Source organism: Papio anubis, chromosome 9 (genome assembly GCF_008728515.1).
Source record: "Papio anubis isolate 15944 chromosome 9, Panubis1.0, whole genome shotgun sequence".
In the NCBI taxonomy this organism is placed as follows: domain Eukaryota; kingdom Metazoa; phylum Chordata; class Mammalia; order Primates; family Cercopithecidae; genus Papio; species Papio anubis.
Window position 1 is genome coordinate 18,127,616 of NC_044984.1, and position 19,736 is coordinate 18,147,351.

At 39.1% G+C, this 19,736-nt stretch overlaps 1 protein-coding gene across 28 annotated transcripts in view; it reads left to right on the top strand.

Annotated features, from left to right (window-relative positions):
• The first annotated feature begins 2,011 nt into the window (after positions 1-2,011).
• The window catches only part of PLEKHA5 (pleckstrin homology domain containing A5), a 249,095-nt gene continuing 231,370 nt past the window's right edge, over positions 2,012-19,736 (top strand). For 27 of the 28 annotated variants that reach the window (XR_634520.3, XR_001892538.3, XR_634521.3 and 24 more), the window contains exons 1-3: positions 2,015-2,222; positions 2,386-2,465; positions 4,721-4,778. Coding sequence is in view for 24 of the 28 variants with exons in the window: in XM_009180312.3 (XP_009178576.2) it covers positions 2,134-2,222; positions 2,386-2,465; positions 4,721-4,778 (227 nt within the window). In the remaining 4 variants the exon portion in view is untranslated. Of the gene's footprint in view, positions 2,223-2,385; positions 2,466-4,720; positions 4,779-19,736 lie in introns of all 28 variants that reach the window. The other variant, XM_009180331.3, reaches the window with a different exon arrangement.

The window sequence follows — 19,736 nt, forward strand, 5'->3', positions numbered from 1 at the left end:
TGAAAATTGGCTTCAACCTAAAGTCACCAGCTGCATTATCTCCTAACAAAAGAGTCAGCCTGCCCTTTGAAGCCAGGCATTGACTTTTCCTCTCTAGCAATGAAAGTCCTAGATGGCATCTTCTTCCAATAGTAGGCTGTTTTGTCTACATTGAAAATATGTTTAGTGTGGGCACCTTCAATGATCTTAACTAGATTTTCTGGATAACTTGCTGCAGCTTCTACATCATCATCTGCTGCTTCATCTTGTACTATTGCGTTATGGAGATGGTGTCTTTCCTTAAATCCCTGCTAGCTTCAACCTTTTCTTCGGCAGCTTCCTCAGCTCTCTCAACTTTCATAAGATTGAAGAGAGTTAGAGCCTTGCTCTGGATTAGGCTTTGGCTAAAGGGAATGTTGTAGCTGGGTTGATCTTCTCCCCAGACCACTAAAATTTTCTCCCTATCTGCAATGAGGCTGTTTTGTTTTCTTATAATTCGTGTGTTCACTAGAGTAGCATTTTCAATTTCCTTCAAGAACTTTTCCTTTGCATTCCCAACTTGTCTAATTATTTGACACAAGGCTGAGCTTTTGGCCTCTCTTGGCTGTTGATACATCTAAGCTTAATCATTTCTAGCTTCTGATTTAAAGTAAGGGATATGCAACTCTTCCTCTCACTTGGTCACTTAGAGGGCATTGTAGGGTTACTGGTTGGCCTAATTTCAATATTAGGCCATTATTATTAGTGTTTCATCTCAGGGAATAGGGAGGCCCAAGATGAAGCAGAGAGGCAGAGGAACAGTGGTCGGTGGAGCAGTCAGAACACACACATTTATTAAGATCCCTGTCTTACATGGGCTCAGTTCATGGTGCCCTCAAAACAATTCCAACAGTAACATCAAAGATCACCGATTACAGATCACTGTAACAGGTACAATAATGAAAAAGTTTGGAAGATTGCGAGAATTACCAAAATGTGCCACAAAGACATGCAGTGAGCAAACGCTGTTGAAAAACGGTGCTAGGACTTGCTTAATGCAGAATTGCCACAAACCTTCGATTTGTAAGAAATATCTGCAAACAGCAATAAAGTGAATCACAATAAAACAAAGTAGGCTTGTACAGCAAGGAGGTTATACAAATATACTTTTGAAATCCTACAGCCAGTTTGAATCCAGGCTTTGGCAGTTATTAGTATGACTGGGCAAAGTACTGTGTTTTTAAACTTCATTTTTCCTATCTGTAAAATGGGGATTTTTATAGATTGTTTATATATATATATACACACACACACACAGTTGTTGTGAAGATTTAAAAATGTACACCGTCACAAGGACTCCGTAAAATAAGCTATTATTGTAATCTATTGGAGACAGGGGGACGTAAAAATCCACACTGATAATAAGTGAATCTTTAAAAACAAGTAGCAGAAAAAGCAGAGTTTTTATTTTATAAGATATGACTTAAGGGGCCTAGGAAGAGAAAAAACTTGTTTTGTCAGGTCTAAATCCAGTTATATTTCATGGGGCCACGTATCACGTCCAACCTTTGATATCTGGCACACAACAAACAAACAGGAAAAGCCTTTCGTGTGCTTTAATAAAAACAGCTTTCCATTTTAAAACGATAAATATATTGGAAAAATCTGTTGGCTCTCCAACAGCTCTTATAAAACAAAGCTCGGACGCTGTGTTTTTGTTGTTTGAAAGACAGAGAAATCAAGGGCGCGGACATTATTAGGCTCCCTTTGATCGCGCCCTGGGATGGGAAGCCTTTGGGCAAAGCCCTGGGGGCAGGACGCGTTTTTTTTTTTTTAATCGATCCCGGAACCTTCGCGCGGCGGAGGGGGCGGGCACGCGGGAGGGGCCCGAGGGAGGGGTCTGGGGCGCGGCGCCGCTTGCCCATCCCCCGAGCGCGCGGCGGGGCAGCCGGCCGGCGGCCGTGGGGATGGAGGGGCGGTGACGGGGGCCGGACCCTGCCGGGGCGGCGGGGCGGGCACCGCCCGAGGGGGTAGGGCGCGCGCGGGGGCGCGCCGGGCCGGGGAGGCGCGCTCCGGCCGCGCTCGCTCCGCGCTCCCTTCGCTCGCTCGTTCCCTCCTCCCTCGGCAGCCGCGGCGGCAGCAGGAGAAGGCGGCGGCGGCGGCTGGGGATCAGACATGGCGGCGGATCTGAACCTGGAGTGGATCTCCCTGCCCCGGTCCTGGACTTACGGGATCACCAGGGGCGGCCGAGTCTTCTTTATCAAGTAAAGAGCCGGGGACGACACGGGGGCCCCGCGGGGGCGGGAGGGCAGGAGGCGGGCGGCTGGCGAGATGGGGGAGAGCCCGGGTCTGTGCCCCTGCAGCCCCTCGGCTCGCCGCCGCGTCCCTTCTCACGCTCCGTGTCTGCCCCTTCTCTCACCCCTGCAGCGAGGAGGCCAAGAGCACCACCTGGCTGCACCCCGTCACCGGCGAGGCCGTGGTCACCGGACACCGGCGGCAGAGCACAGGTAACACCGGGCCCGAACGGAGTTGGGCTCCGCCTGGAGGAGGCGGCAGAGCCCGGGCCGCCCGGCTCCCAGCAACCTGCCCGGTGCCGCGGGCCGCGGGAGGCGGCGAGGCGGGGCGGAGGCCGGGAGGGGGCGGCCGCAGGTAGAAGGGCCACGGGGGCTCCGCCGCCGGGAGTTCTCTCCAGTCTCGGGGCGCCTCTTTCTCCTCAGCCTTTCATCATAACTTGGAGACGGCGCCCTCTTCCTGCGCCCTCTCCCCCATCCCAGCCTAGACGACCCTTGCGCCCCTGGAGTGGCGACGCTCCCATCCCTGAAACCTGGAGTCCTGAGTTTTTCCTCCGCGGCCGCTACTCACTCCCCGGCCACCCCCAGCTGCCGTCTTGCCCCTCAGCAACCTTTAGGCAGTCCTTGCCCACTCCCCTCCCTGCAGCCCCAGACCCTGCTCGCCCGCCGGGATAACGTAACCACATCCTCCCCCTCCTCCCGGGAGCGCTGCCTCCTGCCGTGCAGCTTCCTCCTCCTCTTAGGTGGGACTTGTGGGTAGGTGGCTGATGGAGGAGGAGGAGAGGAGTTCGGGGGTGCTGCGATCCGCTCTGTGACAGGGAGCGGCTCGGGAAACGCTTGGCGCGTTCCCTCCTGCCACAGGAGGAGCAGCCGGAGCCGGAGGAGGCGTTCGCAGCCTCAGTTGTTGGCGATCCGGATCTAAAGTCCCCGCCAGCCGCACGGAGGTTGCACAGACTGCCAGGAGGCGGTGGGCGTGCGAGGGGGTGTCCCGTGTGTGGGCACCGGGCCCTGTTTGGAGGGGGTCCGTGGGGAAGCGGCTCTCTCGGGTGGCTTTGGGAGCTTGTTTGAATGCTCAGTGTGAGTGAAGCTGGAAAAGGCTCCTCGTAGTTTCTGTGCTGGTCTGGGTTTCTTTTATCATTCTTTGTTTACATTTGTGAAACTTGTTTGTCTTTGAAATGTAACATGTGTTCTCTTACTGGCCTGCCTCCAGTCCTGGTGATTGGAAAGGTTTGAGAGCAGTTTGGGTCGAAGGCAAGGCCAGTTTCAGCAGTCCTCAGAGCTGGCCTCTGGGATACACTCTGACATTCCGTGAATCTGTTAAAGTTGCCAGGATATTGAACAAACCTGCTTCTCTGTGAAATGCTAGAGTTCACTGAAGTGACTAATGTCTCCAGATTTGCAAAAAGGTGGAGGAAGAAAGGAAAGGCTGGTGTAGCAAGCATGATGAGGTTACATTTTTAAGGCATTTCTGACTAATACACCGTCATGTTTCTCAATTCCCCGGTGCAGGCTTTTGCTTCAATATACCTTTCTGGTGTTTTACACGCATATTCCAACTTTGATGGCCTCTTTGCTTTTATGGATAATAACAGATTTATTTCATTAAAGACGATATTTCATTAAAGACGAGATTAAATAATTATCCTATGGAAATATGTGTGATATAAATATGTGTCCTAGTTACCCTCCCAGATTTGATAACATTCACGCCACAGAAAAATTTTATTCTCTTATGTGATTTCACTTATTTTTTTTTTTCTGGTTTGGTTTATTTTGCTTGGACTCTGTGGTTTTGTACACACATCAGTTGTTTTTACTTCCAAGAGGTATTTTGATGAAATCCAAACAACTTGTCATTAATAAGTAATATGTAGCACATAATGATACCATTGTTCACCTGAATTATTCCCAACTTTACTACCTGAAACTTCACGTCTCTTAGTCAAATTTTTGGAAACAAACACGGAAGTATTCGGTGCCATTTCTTTTCCACTAATTAAGTACTTAGGAAGTTCTGCATTCTCTTCGGTGACACTTCCTAGATGGATTCATTTGTGTAACTGAAAAAAATGGTCTTAAGTAGACACAGTATACCCAAGAAGAGGCAGGCGTTGCCTGTTACGCACAGTTTTGGTTTTTTGCTAGTCATTCATGAGTGTTTCACCTGGGATTAGAAGGCCTCCCTTTGCTTTCTTGGATGCCAGAACATAGTTCCTCTCCACCCTAATATATTACAATGTGTACTCAGGTCAGATAATCTCTAATATTGTGGACATTTTTCTGATGGCTTTAAATTTGAATTGCTATTTTTCAAAAAATGATATCTACTATTGTATTGGCAGCTCAACACTTTTTTTTGATTAGTAATCTACTTAAAACAGCTAATAAATGAAAATGAATAATTAAAATTGATTGAGACTTATTTTGCTATCATTGAAGTAATACTAATTGTAATATATGTATTGTTTTAGATTTGCCTACTGGCTGGGAAGAAGCATATACTTTTGAAGGTGCAAGATACTATATAAAGTGAGTTTTTTGACTTTCGTTTTTTCTTTCGTAAGTAGAATGCTGTGATTACTCCTCAGCTGAATAGTTGTATGCTCAGTCTTGATCATGATTTTCTAAGGTTTATCATATAATGGTGACTGTACTCTTTATTTTGTATAGTATTGGAATTTTGAGAGAAAAAATGGCACTGTTAGTTTTCTAATGTTATTTGCCTGGAATATTCATCAATTCATTGATTTGGAAATTAGATCATTTATGGCCACTTTTAAAAATCATTTTGTATCTTTTTCAGTTTTTTCTTTTGGAATAGTCCAGCTTCATCAGAATATGACTACAATTACCTTTTTTTTTTTTTTTTTTTTGGTGCTTCTGTGTATATTCCTGGGTAATAGAGGATTATACTCTTTGGTCATTAGCTATGTGGTACTTAAAGTTTTGATCTTTGATTATCTGTGCTAAAAGATAACAAACAAAAAAAATCTTTGAGTTACGTGAACATCTTTTTTTTTTTAAGTGAACCTTGTTCATATTGTTAATATATATTTTAACCAGGGCTGTTTACAGGCAGCAAAAGTGATGTAAACCTAGGCACAATTTAGTAAACAATGGTGGTCAGGGAGTAAAAATAGAAATAATTACTGAATATTTCATGAGCATATATTGGAGCATTGTTTGTATTTTTGCGTCAGTTTATTTAAATATGTCTAAAGTCAAGATGTTTTATTGATACGTTTGTTTAAAAAAGACTTTTAATAGAGCTTGAGAGAAAAAATGACCAGTCAGTCCCAACCTTAAAACCAATTCTTTAGAATATTAAACTAATCTCTGTTCAAACTTAATAACTTAGTACTACTTGGAGACAAATACAAAGCTGGAGGTCAACATCATGTAGGAAAAATTTTAATCCCCCAAGGAAAAATATAGATGGTTTTTGTCTTTTTGTTTTTATATTAGAAACTGTTTACCTAAGAGCTTGTTTTTTTTGTTTAACCTTATTTGTTGTTTAATTTTAATAAACTGAGACGTGAAAGAGAATACTGAAATACTAAACTTGGTTAAGATTTCGGTTGTTTATTAACAATAACAGATACCTAGCTAAAGTTACTTTTATTTCATTGAGCCTAGAAAGTTATTTTTACTATGACATTTTTAAGATCATGTTATATACTTCCAGTAAATTATAATTACCTGTATGGTTCTTTAATCTTTTAGAAAGATACTTATATAAAACATCAAGGGCTTTTTATAGGTATTAGGAATGCTTGCTTTTGGATGTAGAAATAGAGAAAGCAGAAGATACAGGAATGGAATAGTTTCATGGTATAGTCCTTCTGTGAATATTTTTGGGTGAAATCTTTTATTTGGAGATTATACTATACATTATTAGAAAGCCTAAAAAAATACTTGAGTGAAATGCAGTCATCACATATTTTTCTGTTGGTTATTCCCGTCCTAAATTAAAGTGAGTTGGTATTGCCACGGAAAGGGATGCTTCTTTTTTTGTCAAGCTAGTAGTATGATATTTGTGAAGAAAAACAGTTTTTTCATTTCAGGTCATTTATTCAATGTAATTTTGACTACTGTACATTAAGCCTAGCTCATCTTAAAAAACAGAGGTAACATTTGAATTTTCAATAAAATTTTAATTTCTTTGCGTGCATTCTTGGATGAATGTTTATTTGACAGTACAAAATCTTACTCTGTGTGGGCTGAGTATGTATGTTTTAATTTAGAACTAAGCTGTTAGGAAGACATTGAGTGAGTTTCTTTTGTTTTACGAGCCGTTTTGATTAGGTTTTCTTTTATGTTTACTTAAACAAATTAGAAATTTATTTGAGTGCCATGTCTAATGCCTAAGTAGGTTTATCTGGAAAATTAAGACAGTATTAAGAAAGCTGTAATAATTTTACTTTAAAGACATTTTTAAACTTGTAGGTTTTAATCATTTTGGTATTCATAGGCAATAATTGTGTCCAAAAGTAGCAATAAATAATTTATAATATTATGAAAGTAATTTCTCCTAAAATTGAGCATAGTGTAGCATATCACTCATTAAACTTTAAAAAAAAATAACCATTGACAAATGTATGATGTACTGAATGTTAGGTGCTACTGCTTTATTTTTCTGGGTTATGTCAGAAGATTAATTTCTGTTAAGATTAGTTAAATCCCTAATGTACGCTGTAATTTCCTAGAAACTTTTTACTTGTTTGTATTGTTACTTATCATTCTAATAGGATAGAGGTACTACTTTTATCTTAAACTTTACAATTTAGAGTACCTTCACATACATTATTCATTCATGAAGTAGTCAGAATTACTACTTCCATTGTCACACACCTAATAAAACAGCAGAAACATGCCTTTGGAACTTATAGTTTGCAAAGACAGCAGGATCAGAAACCCCAGGAACATAAACTATATTTAGAATATTCAGAGTGGAGGAAAAGATAGGAGTCTAAAGTAGCAAGCAAAGTGCTTAGTGTTGGTGGCTATAGTTTTTCATTGTCGTTTCTTTCTCAGATGAAGAAAGGTGGTTACTGATCAAATTGTGTGTAAAGGAGGTTACAGGGTTATCGGGGTGGATTTTGTTCACATGGGAAGTGGAAAGACAGGAAGGCCAGTGAAAGACATGTCAGCCCTTTGACTATTCCTGATCCTGTGTTCTGGAAAGTTCTTACAGCAAGAAGGGAGACCTAAAGAATTTGAGTTGTTTCTACTTCCGTTCTGAAGTGAAATACGTGTAACTCTTAAATTATTCCTCTCCTGAACAAATGTTGGTCGGTGTTAAAAACGGCAGGTTACCAGAAAGAATTTATCTCTGGATTATATTTTGCTATTGACAATTGCACCTCTGTAGGTGGTAAGAGAAGGAGAAGATTGTAGTGGGGAAGTCATAGGAACTGAACTGTGGTCTTACCTTCTCATCGACTTTGTAGCTCAGTCTTCACATCTTTAAATTAAGCTACCTGGAAAAGACAACCTCTAAATTCCATTTCTAAATTTCTTTGAATTTTATCCTGTTCTGGGATTTATAATATTCTGGAAAACAGGGAACTCACAGTGCCAAGAAGAAATGATGCTGGAAGTATGGAAGGCTAGGTTTTCTATCCTTCTTAACTATTTTATCCTCTCTCTTTAAGCTTTGAGTAGACAACTACAGATAAGTATGAAGTATATAGTGCCAGAGTTGTGTGTACCTTCTTCTGCTGCTTTTTGTGCTTACGTTTCCCTGTGAAATGTTTGTATACATATCTTCATGTAAACAGATAGTATTGCTATTGTCAGCAAAGGACCTGATCTGAGTAAGAGTTGTATAGGTTTGAGTTAGATAATCAGTTTATTTTATACACTTTGAAATTCATTCTTTAATTCAAGTTTGCAGCTAGATAAAAAAAATACGTAATATAGAGAATATATTTTCCTTTACATCCATTTGGCCAAAAAACAGTAAAATATGAAAAATCTTACTTGTTTATACTTTTTTTTTTGAGAGGGGTTTCACTCTGTCGTCCAGGCTGGAGTGCAGGGGCTCCATCACAACACACTGCAGCCTCGACCTCCTGGGCTTAAGTGGTCCTCCCAGCTCAGCCTCACGAGTAACTGGGACCACAAGTGTGTACCACCATGCCTGGCTAATTTTACTGACTGACTGATTGATTGATTGATTGAGACAGGGTCTTCCTATGTTGCCCAGCATGATCTTGAACTCCTAGGCTCACGCAGTCCTCCTGCCTTGGTCCCCCAAAATGTTGGAATTACAGGCATGAGCCATGGTACCTGGCCAGAAATCTTTATCTTTAAAGATATTTAATTCTTTTTTTCTGAGTAAAGTAATTTTTCTGTGTACTTTAAGCTAGCCAGCCTCTTAATTATGTTACTGTGTGTTTGTGTGTGTAAATACAGACAGTTTGAGTTTGATTATTGAATTTCCATATTGTTTTTATAACTTAATTTATGGTGTTATCTTTATGAAGAATGCTGAAAATTAACATGAAGTGAATTTTATAATTTATGAGGTGTGGCTTTAAATATTCCGTATTCTTAACTAGAAAGCAAATAACTTAGCCCATAAAGCACAGAAGAAAATCTTACACATTTGAGTTATAAAGCTTTCTGCTTACTCCTTGAAAATATTGCTTAATGATTCTGTAATGACAGGCCATGGTAACTTAAAATGGTTGTGTTATTTACTATTCCTTTGTGCTTCAAAGTTTTCATATGGTTAACTTAGAGTGCCAAGTAAATCTTAAGGCTCTCTGAATAGTGAGAAACTTTATTCTGATTATTTAAAGGTCATTGTAGGATTGGGGATCAAAACAATATTTGCAGGGTATAAAACTATGCAAATTTTGTAAGGTTATGTTTTCATACTGCTTTTTTTTAACTTAAAATTCTAAGTTCTGGAAATTGAACTTAGATATGCAAACAGAGCATGAGGTTTTGTTTCAATATCTGCAATAGCTGAATCTAATGTATGCTAATTCCAAACTTACCAAAACTAGGGTTGCAAGTGAGGAGAAAAATCTGTTTCTTCAGATTTTCACAATTCAGAATATGAATGAAGATGGGGAATCTAGCATAACTACCATAAAAAACATTAGAATATATTAACTATATATTTGATACTTAAAGTTGTTTTATACTTTACTTTTTTTTTTTTTTTTTGGAGACAGAGTTTCACTCTTGTTGCCCAGGCTGGCATGATCTCAGCTCACTGCAACCTCCACCTCCCAGGTTCAAGCAATTCTCCTGCCTCAGCCTCCCAAGTAGCTGGTATTACAGGTGCCCGCCACCACGCCCAGCTAATTTTTTGTATTTTTAGTGGAGACAGGGTTTCGCTTTGTTAGCCAGGCTGATCTCGAACTCCTAACGTCAAGTGATCCACCCACCTTGGCCTCCCAAAGTGCTGGGATTACCACTACGCCTGGCCAAAAACTGTTTTGTACTTTCTGTAATAATATAACCAAATTTTGATTACTAGAGCTACATAAGGCTTTAGAACACTTTGTGGGCATTATATTTCTTTTCCATATATATAACAAAAGTGGTTTGGGCTGTTAATATGTGATTCCTTACATGTATGAAGCACTTTATGCTGATTCATTAGGTATAAAACAACTACGAACTATGATCTCAGCTTTCAAGGAGTTTGTAGTGTAGAGAGAAATATGCAGTATATTGAAACAGGGAGGTGGTGTGGGGAACATAGACTTATTTAGTGCTAGGCACTTCAGCATAGCATTAAACTCCTATAATCCTCACAGTAGCTTTTTTTGTTGTTGTTGTTGTCTCTTTCCTTTTCAAGTTGGGGTGTCAGGACTTCCAGCCTCAGTAGACTTTGTTGTGGAATTCTTTTTTATTTTAGCCCCAGGACCACTGCTCACGGCCAGGTTTGCTCAATTTCCTCCTTGTATTTCCTGTGATATAGTATAATGCCCAGCATCTAGTCAGCCTCTAAAGAAGTGGTATCTGGGATGATAATGATGCTGGCTCCTGGTTATTTAAGGAGTTAATCAAGATGGAGAAAGAAGAATCCCCACAACTCAAGTGGTTGCATTTTAAGAACACTTTCTAGATTTGTCAAGGGATTTTTTTCTTCCCTAATCTGTATAGACCCCTTCGCTTCTTCTTATTCTCAAAGCTGGCCTATATTTAGGAAGCAGGAGGATGTGATCAATACAAAAAGACAGAAAGTATTGAAGAGTTGAATAGCTGATGGCCTGGAGACAGGGCTTTACGTAGGACCTGTCTGTCCTATACAAGATGGAATTTCTTTGTATTTGTTAGCAGATGCTGTTTTGTTGTGACCATTTCATTTTTTTAAATAACAGATAAATATAAGATGAAGTTAAGGGTGAAAAGTTATGTGTATATGCAAGTTAAAGTTAAAGGTGTAAAAAAATGATACTAGGCCGGGCGCAGTGGCTCGTGCCTGTAATCCCAGCACCTTGGGAGGCCAAGGCAGGCAGATCACTTGAAGTCAGGAGTTTGAGACCAAACTGGCCAATGTGGTGAAACCCCATCTCTACTAAAAATACAAAAATTAGGCAGGCGTGGTGGCGGGCGCCTGTAGTCCCAGCTACTTGGGAGACTGAGGCAGGAGAATCGCTTGAACCCAGGAGGCAGAGGTTGCAGTGAGCCGAGATCACACCACTGCATTCCAGCCTGGGTGACAGAGTAAGACTCCGTCTCAAACAAACAAACAAAAACAAAACAAAAAAATAATAATGATGCTAGTTTGAGTTGTGAGAATTCAGAGGAGGAAGAGGCAGCCTCGGCTGGGCTGTCCTGGAAAGACTTGAAGAGGTGGGAGTTGAGCTAGGCCTGAGGGTATGGACGGGATTCACTTTCAGATGGGTTGATAAGACTGGCAGGATACATTCATGGGGGTGGGCACATGTATAATATGTGAATATGTGTAATGAGCAATGCTAACTATGCTTGTTAGTGATGGTTCTGTAGAAAATGCTAGGATGATGGGAGGTGAGTCTAGAAATGCTATTTGGAACCATACTGTGTCTGGGCTTTGAATGTCAGGCTGAGGTTTTTATTTTCTGGGCAAGCCTTTGCAGATGTATTTTAGTATAGGGTTAATTATACAACATGAAGGTTTTTAGGGAGATTTTAATATAGGCAGCATGGATTGGACAGGAGCAAACCTGGGAATCAAGGGAAGCATTTCTGAGTCTGTTGCCATAATTGGGTAGTTACTTGAACCAAGTTTGTGGCAGCAGGAATGGAAAGAGGCCATTGATCAAAGATGTTAAAGAGGAGTTGACAGGCCTTAGGAGTCTTGCTGGGCAAGGAGGTTAACAGAAAAAAAGAGGTCAAAAGCTACTCAAAACCTTTGTGTCTGAATGGCTACAAGAATGATGATGAGACCCTTGACCGGAATAAAGGAGTAGGTGTGGGAGGGGGAGCCCCAGGTGGACATGTTAATGATGGTTTGGTTTTTGAGCTGTTTGAGAGGACATAGCATTTTAGGTGGCTAAAATCCGACTTTCACAAAGGACTCCTGACATTATCTTCTTACTCCCCTCATAAAAAGCAAACACAACCCACTCCCTTATCCTATCTCAGCTACCTAAATGACTATCTACCTATTTATAGATTCAGGCTGGGAATTTCATATTCATCCATCTAATTATTCATTCAACAAATGCTTATTGAATATTTTCTGTGTGCCAAGTGCTTTAAGCTTTATGAATGAAACAGACATGGACACTACTCTTAAGAACTTTATCGTTGAATTAGTGGGGGAGCTAGTAATACAATGATCATACAAATATATAAGATAGACTGTCATAAATGCTATGAAGAATATCTAATGTTTTGACTACATATATTGAAAGGCCTTAGCCCATTGTGGGGGTTACTGGGAGAGGCCTTTCTCACAGTTAAGCTCTGAACCCCTGCAGAGTGGATCAGAATAGAGCAGTGTAAAGTCACTGGAAAGATGAAGAATAAATAGCCTCCTGGTCTTGAGATTGGACCACAACCTAAGTGAAAGCATTGCCATATCTAGAGAGAGACTTGGGGGATGGGTTGGTATGGTATGGCAATTTATACAAAGGAGAAAGCTGCTGCAGAAGCTGCTCTTCATCATCCACTAGATAACAATGTTTAGCCAACTGATTTTAATGATTTTCTGAGTCCCAGTGGCAAGGTCTTCCAATTAGTCAGTCACTCATGTATTCTTTCAATTCTCTTGAATACATTTTGAACTCATAGTTGTGTGCCTTAGTGATTAGTATATATCAGTAAATGAAATAAACCAAAAAATTCTGCACGTCTGGGGAGTGGAATGATGGGGGAGAGAATGTCAGATAAAGTAAACAATAAATAAGTACATTTTATAGTATGTTAGACTACACATAAATCCTCTAAGGAAAAAGTCTACTTTTTAAGTCTACTTTGTTTTCAGGAAAACAAGGAAATACTATATTACTGAAGTCTGTACTATCGTGATTAGTATGCAAGAAGTGAATGTAGACTAAATGTTAAAATACTGAAATCAGTGGGTCCAGTAGAAACCCAAAAGAAATAAAGTGGTCCTCATGAGGTACAGATGATAGACATTTCAGAGCCACTGTGGGAACATCTTGGCCACTAAGGAATGTCCTCTGAACTACTTAGGAATTCTCCAAAGTGGCCAGGAAGCCACCCACACCCAAGAGAATCTTTCGGACTATTAGTTCTCTGAAGGCAGAGATAGTCTTATACTGTAGCCATCTTTATGCTTCCAGTGCCTGGAACGTAATAGACAATTAAGTGTTTGAAATGAAGCTCTAAAACAAATCATAAGAAAAGCAAGCCTCTTTACCTAAATCTGAACATCCCAGGGCATTTTTTTCTTCTCATTTGTCATCTAGTCACAACTCTTGTTTTTGTAAACGTCACTGACCCAAAGCCAACTAGTATAAGCAAAAAGGAAACTATTTCTTTTTTTTTTTTGAAGACAGTCTCTGTTGCCCAGGCTGGAGTGCAATGACTCAATCTCGGTTCACTGCAACCTCTGCCTCCTGGGTTCAAGTGATTCTCCTGCTTCAGCCTCCCAAGTAGCTGGGATTACAGGTGTCTGCCTCTACGCCCGGCTAATTTTTTTGTATTTTTAGTAGAGATGGGAGTTTCACCGTGTTTGGCCAGGCTGGTCTCCAACTCCTGACCTCAGGTGATCCACCTGCCTTGGCCGTCTAAAGTGCTGGGATTATATTATAGGCATAAGCCACCGTGCCCAGCCAGGAAACTGTTTTCACACTAATTTCAAGAGTGACGCAAGAAAATTCTTCAAGGCTCTTCCTCACCTGCTTTTTTTTTTCCCCCACAGAAAGCTTCTCTTTAACCAGAAAAATGGTTACATGCTGCCCCAAATTATACCCGTTTAGCTTTTTAACCTAAAATGTAAGTTTTTTTTCTCTAGTGGCAAATAAAAAAATCTTGGACAAGGACTTTTGACTACCTTGGATCACATGCCTGTTCCTAGAATAGATACTGGCCTGCTGGTCTTTAGTCATTGTCTGTCCTTAGCTAGAGCCAAGGCCCTAATATTGGCAAGCCATCCAGAAACATCTAGTTAGAGAGGAAGGCCCAGTTCATCACTGGAAGTCAAGATATGAAAGACTGAAGGTCAGAGGTCTTCTTATAATACAGTGTAAAATGCCTGAAGGCCAGGGAGACAATGAATCTGAGCATCTGTAAACTTCTGAGAAAAGAAGTAATGGTACCAACGATATTCAAGGAAGCCTTTTGCCTTGCGTTGCAGAAGGAATAGTTGAAGTTGTTCAGGATGGTTCAGGCCAGGACCAGGGAGGATTAAGAGAAAGTGCTGAATTTTGAGGAAGAATGAGTAGAAGCCAGTCTTAGATTGGCTGTCCTGAGCAAGTGAGTTTGAAGAAACCAATATAGCACAAGTGGCAGTAGAACTTCACTATGGTGGAAACCTCACCCTGCTAGGTGAGGCCAGGGATTCTCGTTGGTGCTTCTGAAATTACTGGCCACTTGAAGAGTAATTCCTAGACAGTGTCACTGCTTGAGTAATGTTGCCAATGCTTGCTTGCTATGATGCTGTCTACCTGGGGAGTGGTTTTTGTTCCCTATCCCTTCCAAGTAACTTGGATTCTTTACATATATTGTTTCTTTGAATAGATATGCTCTAAAAAAGTTTGCCTCTGAGGTGAAAATTCCAAATTTTGCTAAAGTGGTTGAAGTTGCATATTGTTCAATGTTAAGGCCAGGCGCAGTGGCTCACACCTGTAATCTCAACACTTTGGGAGGCCGAGGCAGGAGGATTCTTTGAAGCCAGGAGTTCAAGACCAGCCTGCGCAACATAGTGTGACCCCTGATCTCTACCAAAAAACAATGTTTTTTTAAATTAGCTGGTCATGGTGGTGTACCCCTGTAGTCCTGGTTACCCAGGAGGGTGAGGCAGAAGGATTGCTTGAGCCCAGGAACTCAAAGCTGAGGTGAGCTATGATCATGCCACTGCACTTCAGCCTGGGCAACTGAGCGAGACACCATCTCTAAAACAATTTTTTTCAAAGTTATTCAACATAAAATATAAAACTCAGTAAAATAGGGCAGTATGACAAAATTTTGAAAACAAATAAAGAAGTCCTTGCCCAATTTTCACAATATAAAGAAATTATATAACATGTTAAAATTAATGTGAATTTTTTCTCTGTGGAAAATTCATCCATATTTATTTTGAAAAAGCTATTCTGTTCTATCACAATATAGATATAGTCTGATAGCAATAGCTTTTTAGTGTATATATGTAAGGTATACATGTTTTGATATACGTAATGAAATGGTTACAGTAGTCAAGCACATTAACATATCCACCTATAATCTACTCGATCAGCAAATTTCCAGTATCCAATACATTATCTCAGTCTCTACTGTAGTCTCTAAATTTATTCGTCCTCTATAACTGCAACTCTACTCATTTTGATCTCCATATTCCCATCCCCCCTCATTTCTACTCTTGTTTTTATGTGTTTTACTTTAAAATTTTTTTTAGCTTCTACATGTAAGATCATGCAGTATTTTTCTTTCTGTCTGGTTTATTTCACTTAACGTAATGTCGTCCAGTTCTATCTATGTTGTCACAAAAGGCAAGGTCTTATTTTTTACAAGAATATGATGAATAATATTCCATCATATTTTCTTTATCCATTCATCTCTTGATGGACATGTAGGTTATTACCTTCTTTTGGCTATTGCCAGTAATGCTGCAGTGAACATGGGAGCGCAGATGTTCCTATGAGGTGGCAATTTCATTTCTTTTGGGTATACACCCAGAAGTGGGATTGTAGATCATATATGGTAGTTCTCTTTTTAATTTCTTGAGGAACCTCCATACTGTTTGCCATAATGGCTGCACTGTTTTATGTTCCTACCAACAATGTACGAGGATTTCCTTTTTTCTGCACCTTGCAGGCACTTGCTTGATGGCATTTTTTTTAAAGTTAGTGAAGAAATACCACAGAATGATTCCAAATCAAATAATAAAAGTGTACATTTAGTGTATATGCTTCTTTTTAACCTGTTTTATAATGTTAAGTTTTTTTTCTTATAGAAGCAATTCATTTTTATTATAGAACATTTGGAAAATACTAAGGAGTATAAAGATGGAGTAAATAAAAATCATTCACAGCCCTGTTATGCAGAGAGAATTTCTACTAATATTTTGGCAGGTTTGCATAATTACATATGCAAACCTTATTGTGTACAATTATATGCATACATGCTGCATATATAATTATGTATTGTATATGCATAATATATGCATGTATTATATACAATTATACATACAATTATGCACAATTATGTATGCGGCACATATGCGCATATTATGCATATATAATGTTTCACATTGACAGTTATAAGTATATATATTTTTAAAGATTTGAGCCTTATTGGTATTAATAATACTGTGTCAAATCCTATTTTCATTTGCTGTATTAGTATCCTTATTATATATTTATTCAGTAGAAGATTTTTAATAACTATGATGTTCTGTTTTAGGAATACATGGTATTTAGTCCTCCACTTCCAGGTGGCTTTGTTGTTTATGAGTTTTTGCTGTGAGAAAAATTTTTATATGAATACTCTTGAATGCATGTCTATTTTATATAATTGGAATTGAGAAAATACATGAGCTTTTTAGATGGTTCATTACTTAACATTTGCCAAATTGCCCTTTAGAAAATTTGTGCAGATTTGTTCTCACTTGAGAACATATGAGAATGTATGAAAGTGCCTTCATTTCTCCATAACTGCAATAAGTGCTTCTGACTGAATAGATGAAATTTAAAAGGTAACTGATAGAGAGTCTGTGTGGATTATTACTAGAGATTCAGATGGTTTGAAACACAGATTAGTCCTTCAGTTATGCATGTCTACATAAAGAACTACCCCAGAACTCAGTGGCTTAAAACAATGATGATTTCCAATTTCTCACTTTTCTTTGAGTTGACTAGGCTCAGCTATACTGGTCTTCAGTTCCATGCAGTATATATAACTGAGGTCATGGGTCTGGAACAAACACCAGCATCTCTCCTCGTGGCCTCTCATCAGTTAGTCTGTCTCAAGTTTTCTTTATGGCGTGGCAGTTGGCTTCTAAGAGGAATTATCCTAGGAGAACAGACCACAGTTTTCAGGCACTTACAAAACTTCTGCTTGTATCATGCTTGCCCATGTGGTTCTGGTTGATGTAAGTCAAAGTCAAAAGTGGGAAGAGAGCTGCACAGGGGTGCAAATACACGGAGTGTGGGACATAATGTAATGGACAACCAGAATGATAAATTAAGTTTCAGCCAGCATTGCAACTCTGTTTAGTGATAGCTGTTTGAAGTACTGTATTCAGAAGAATTTGGAGACCAACTTCTGGATCAGTGGGAAAGCATATTGTGATAAGCTAGTGACATATGCAGGGATTTAGGTGAGGAAGTGGATATACTGGTGTATTTACCATTACTAATTTAATATCTGTTAATTTTATCATAAAGTCACAAACTTAGAAAATCAAAGGAAGTCATGAACTTGAATGCTAGCCCAAATACTTTAAAACCATTTGAATACCTGAGTAAACTGACTCTTAAACTTCAGTTTATCCCAGTTTCACATTGACAGTTAATATAGTTGGTAGTAAAAGATATAAATAATTGGTATCTTAAGACTAGATTACTTTGCACAATAGCCATGTTTTACACCAGGACTGCTGTTTCCCACTGCTGAATGACACAACTGTAGCAGAGTTCAAACATGAGGATCAAAGTACCTATGCTAGTGATCAAGATAGTAGTGCCTTGGGTTATATGAGTCTGTAGACAGATATGTCACATACGTATGTATTTGTGTGAAGGGTGTGTCTGAGAGAGAGAGAGGAGGGAGAGAGACAGAGATTTTATGTGCTTGACTGAACTGTCAATTTGACTTTTGGATTAACTCTATGATTATTAGGAGTTATTATCAGTGGCAGTATTTGGGTAAGAGTAGCACTGTAGCCCTCTGCCCTCCAAGAGGACTTATAGGAAGATATTCCTACTCCTTGATGCAGTAGCGTAAAGTCCTCTTTTATGATTTTTCCCTTCTACCCCATACTCTGCTCCCCACGAGGTTATAATAAGTATCAGTAGTTTAGGGTCCATTCTTCTACTCTTCTTTCTTTGCATGTACATACTTACATATACGTAGATTTTTTAACAAGAATGGAATTGTCCTATATGTACTCTTCTTTAACTTTTTATATAATAAATATCTTAGGTCTTTTCATAGTACTGGTTGAAGGTCAGTACCATTCTTTCAATAACTGTAAAACGTGCCTTAATGGTTTTGTTATACTCCTGTTGTTGGACATTGAGGTTTTTTCCTGTTTCCACCCCCCACCCCCACCCAATTCCTAGAAGTGTGATAGTGAACAAATTTAAACATAATCTTTGTGGTCACATGCAAATATTTTTATAAAATAGCTGTTAGATGTAGAATTGTTGAAATAGGCTGTATTTATAGTTTAGCTTTGGTAAGTTGTAGTAAGATCCTGCTAAACCCCATAAGTGGAGTTCAAAACATTGGAAATGCTTAAATGCATAATTGTCAGATTGAAAAATAATATTTTTTATTAAGTCTGTAGAGCTGCAAAAAACCTACAGAAGTAATAATATGACACATTGTGTAAAACTGCATAATGATTCAAAAAGCCCCAAATGACAATACATTCACTTCTTAAACTCCTTTGAGAATTAGGGTTGGCCAAATCATGGGAGACATTTGCCAATCACATTCAGATTAATTTCTGGTTTTCCTATTTGGTTTACTGTTAGGCAACTTTCTTCCAAAAAGTCTTATTTATTTATCCTTACTTGTCTTCTTGCCAGCACTTGGTATTACTGTAGTTAAGTTTTGGCTAGTACAATGGGCAAAAATGGTATCTTCTTGTTTGAATTTACATGCTCCTGATTTCAGCCATGCGTGGCATCCTTTTCAATATTTATTGCCCATTTGAATCTCTTCTGTAAATTTCCTGTTTCATATATTTTCTGTGTTTTTCTATTGAGTTATTTTTCTTAGTGATTTATGTTAGGTATTTATTTGTATTTTTGATGTCTAAGGCCAGTTAGCTTAGTAGACATCTCGAAAATATTGTGGTTGTGCACTCCTACAAATAAAAAGTTTTTGAGTATACACCCTCAAGTATGAATATTATACATGTATTTGTTTAGAAATTATATACATGTATTACTGTCAGTCTGTGTCTTACATATTAGTAAAACTGTATTTTCTTATTTTTATTTAAAACTAAGTGTAAACAGAGGTACTAAATATTTTCTCCTGCAACCCAGTGGAAAGCCCAGTGTGCACCCACTTAGGCAGTTAGGAGTTAGTGTGCACCCACTTAGGCAGTTAGAACATAATATACCTTCGACCAGTTAGAGTTGCCAATAGGAATATGCTCTCTGTTTTGTGACCACAAAGTACATCTTCACAAGCCTGTGGGCACTAAGAATTGTGAAGTGGAAAGTAGCAATGGGTTAGACTTTGACTCTCTTACCTTAGTTAGCTGTATTACTTTGATAAAATTGATACTGTTATATACCAGTTTTCTCTCACATAAAATGGAGGGGATAATTCTTGTCTTGACCATTTTATAGACTTATGATGCTGTGAGTTAATTTATATGAACAAACTTTGAAAAGCTGTGAAACATTAAGTAAAGAGGTAAAATACGTAGGTATATGTTTTCCAAGTTTATGCCATTGGGATTCAAAGAGAATATACCTCAATGTCATTTATGCTGAAAAACGACTTAAAATGCATGGCCTGCTTATAGTGGTTTAGAAATGTGATCATTTAATCTTCCTCTCAAATAGATTTTACACCTCTTGAAAGTAGGAACTGTTACACATACGTCAATGAGTATTTGTTGACAGTATAGCATTCACTTAATAATATATGTATTTCTTTTTTCTATTT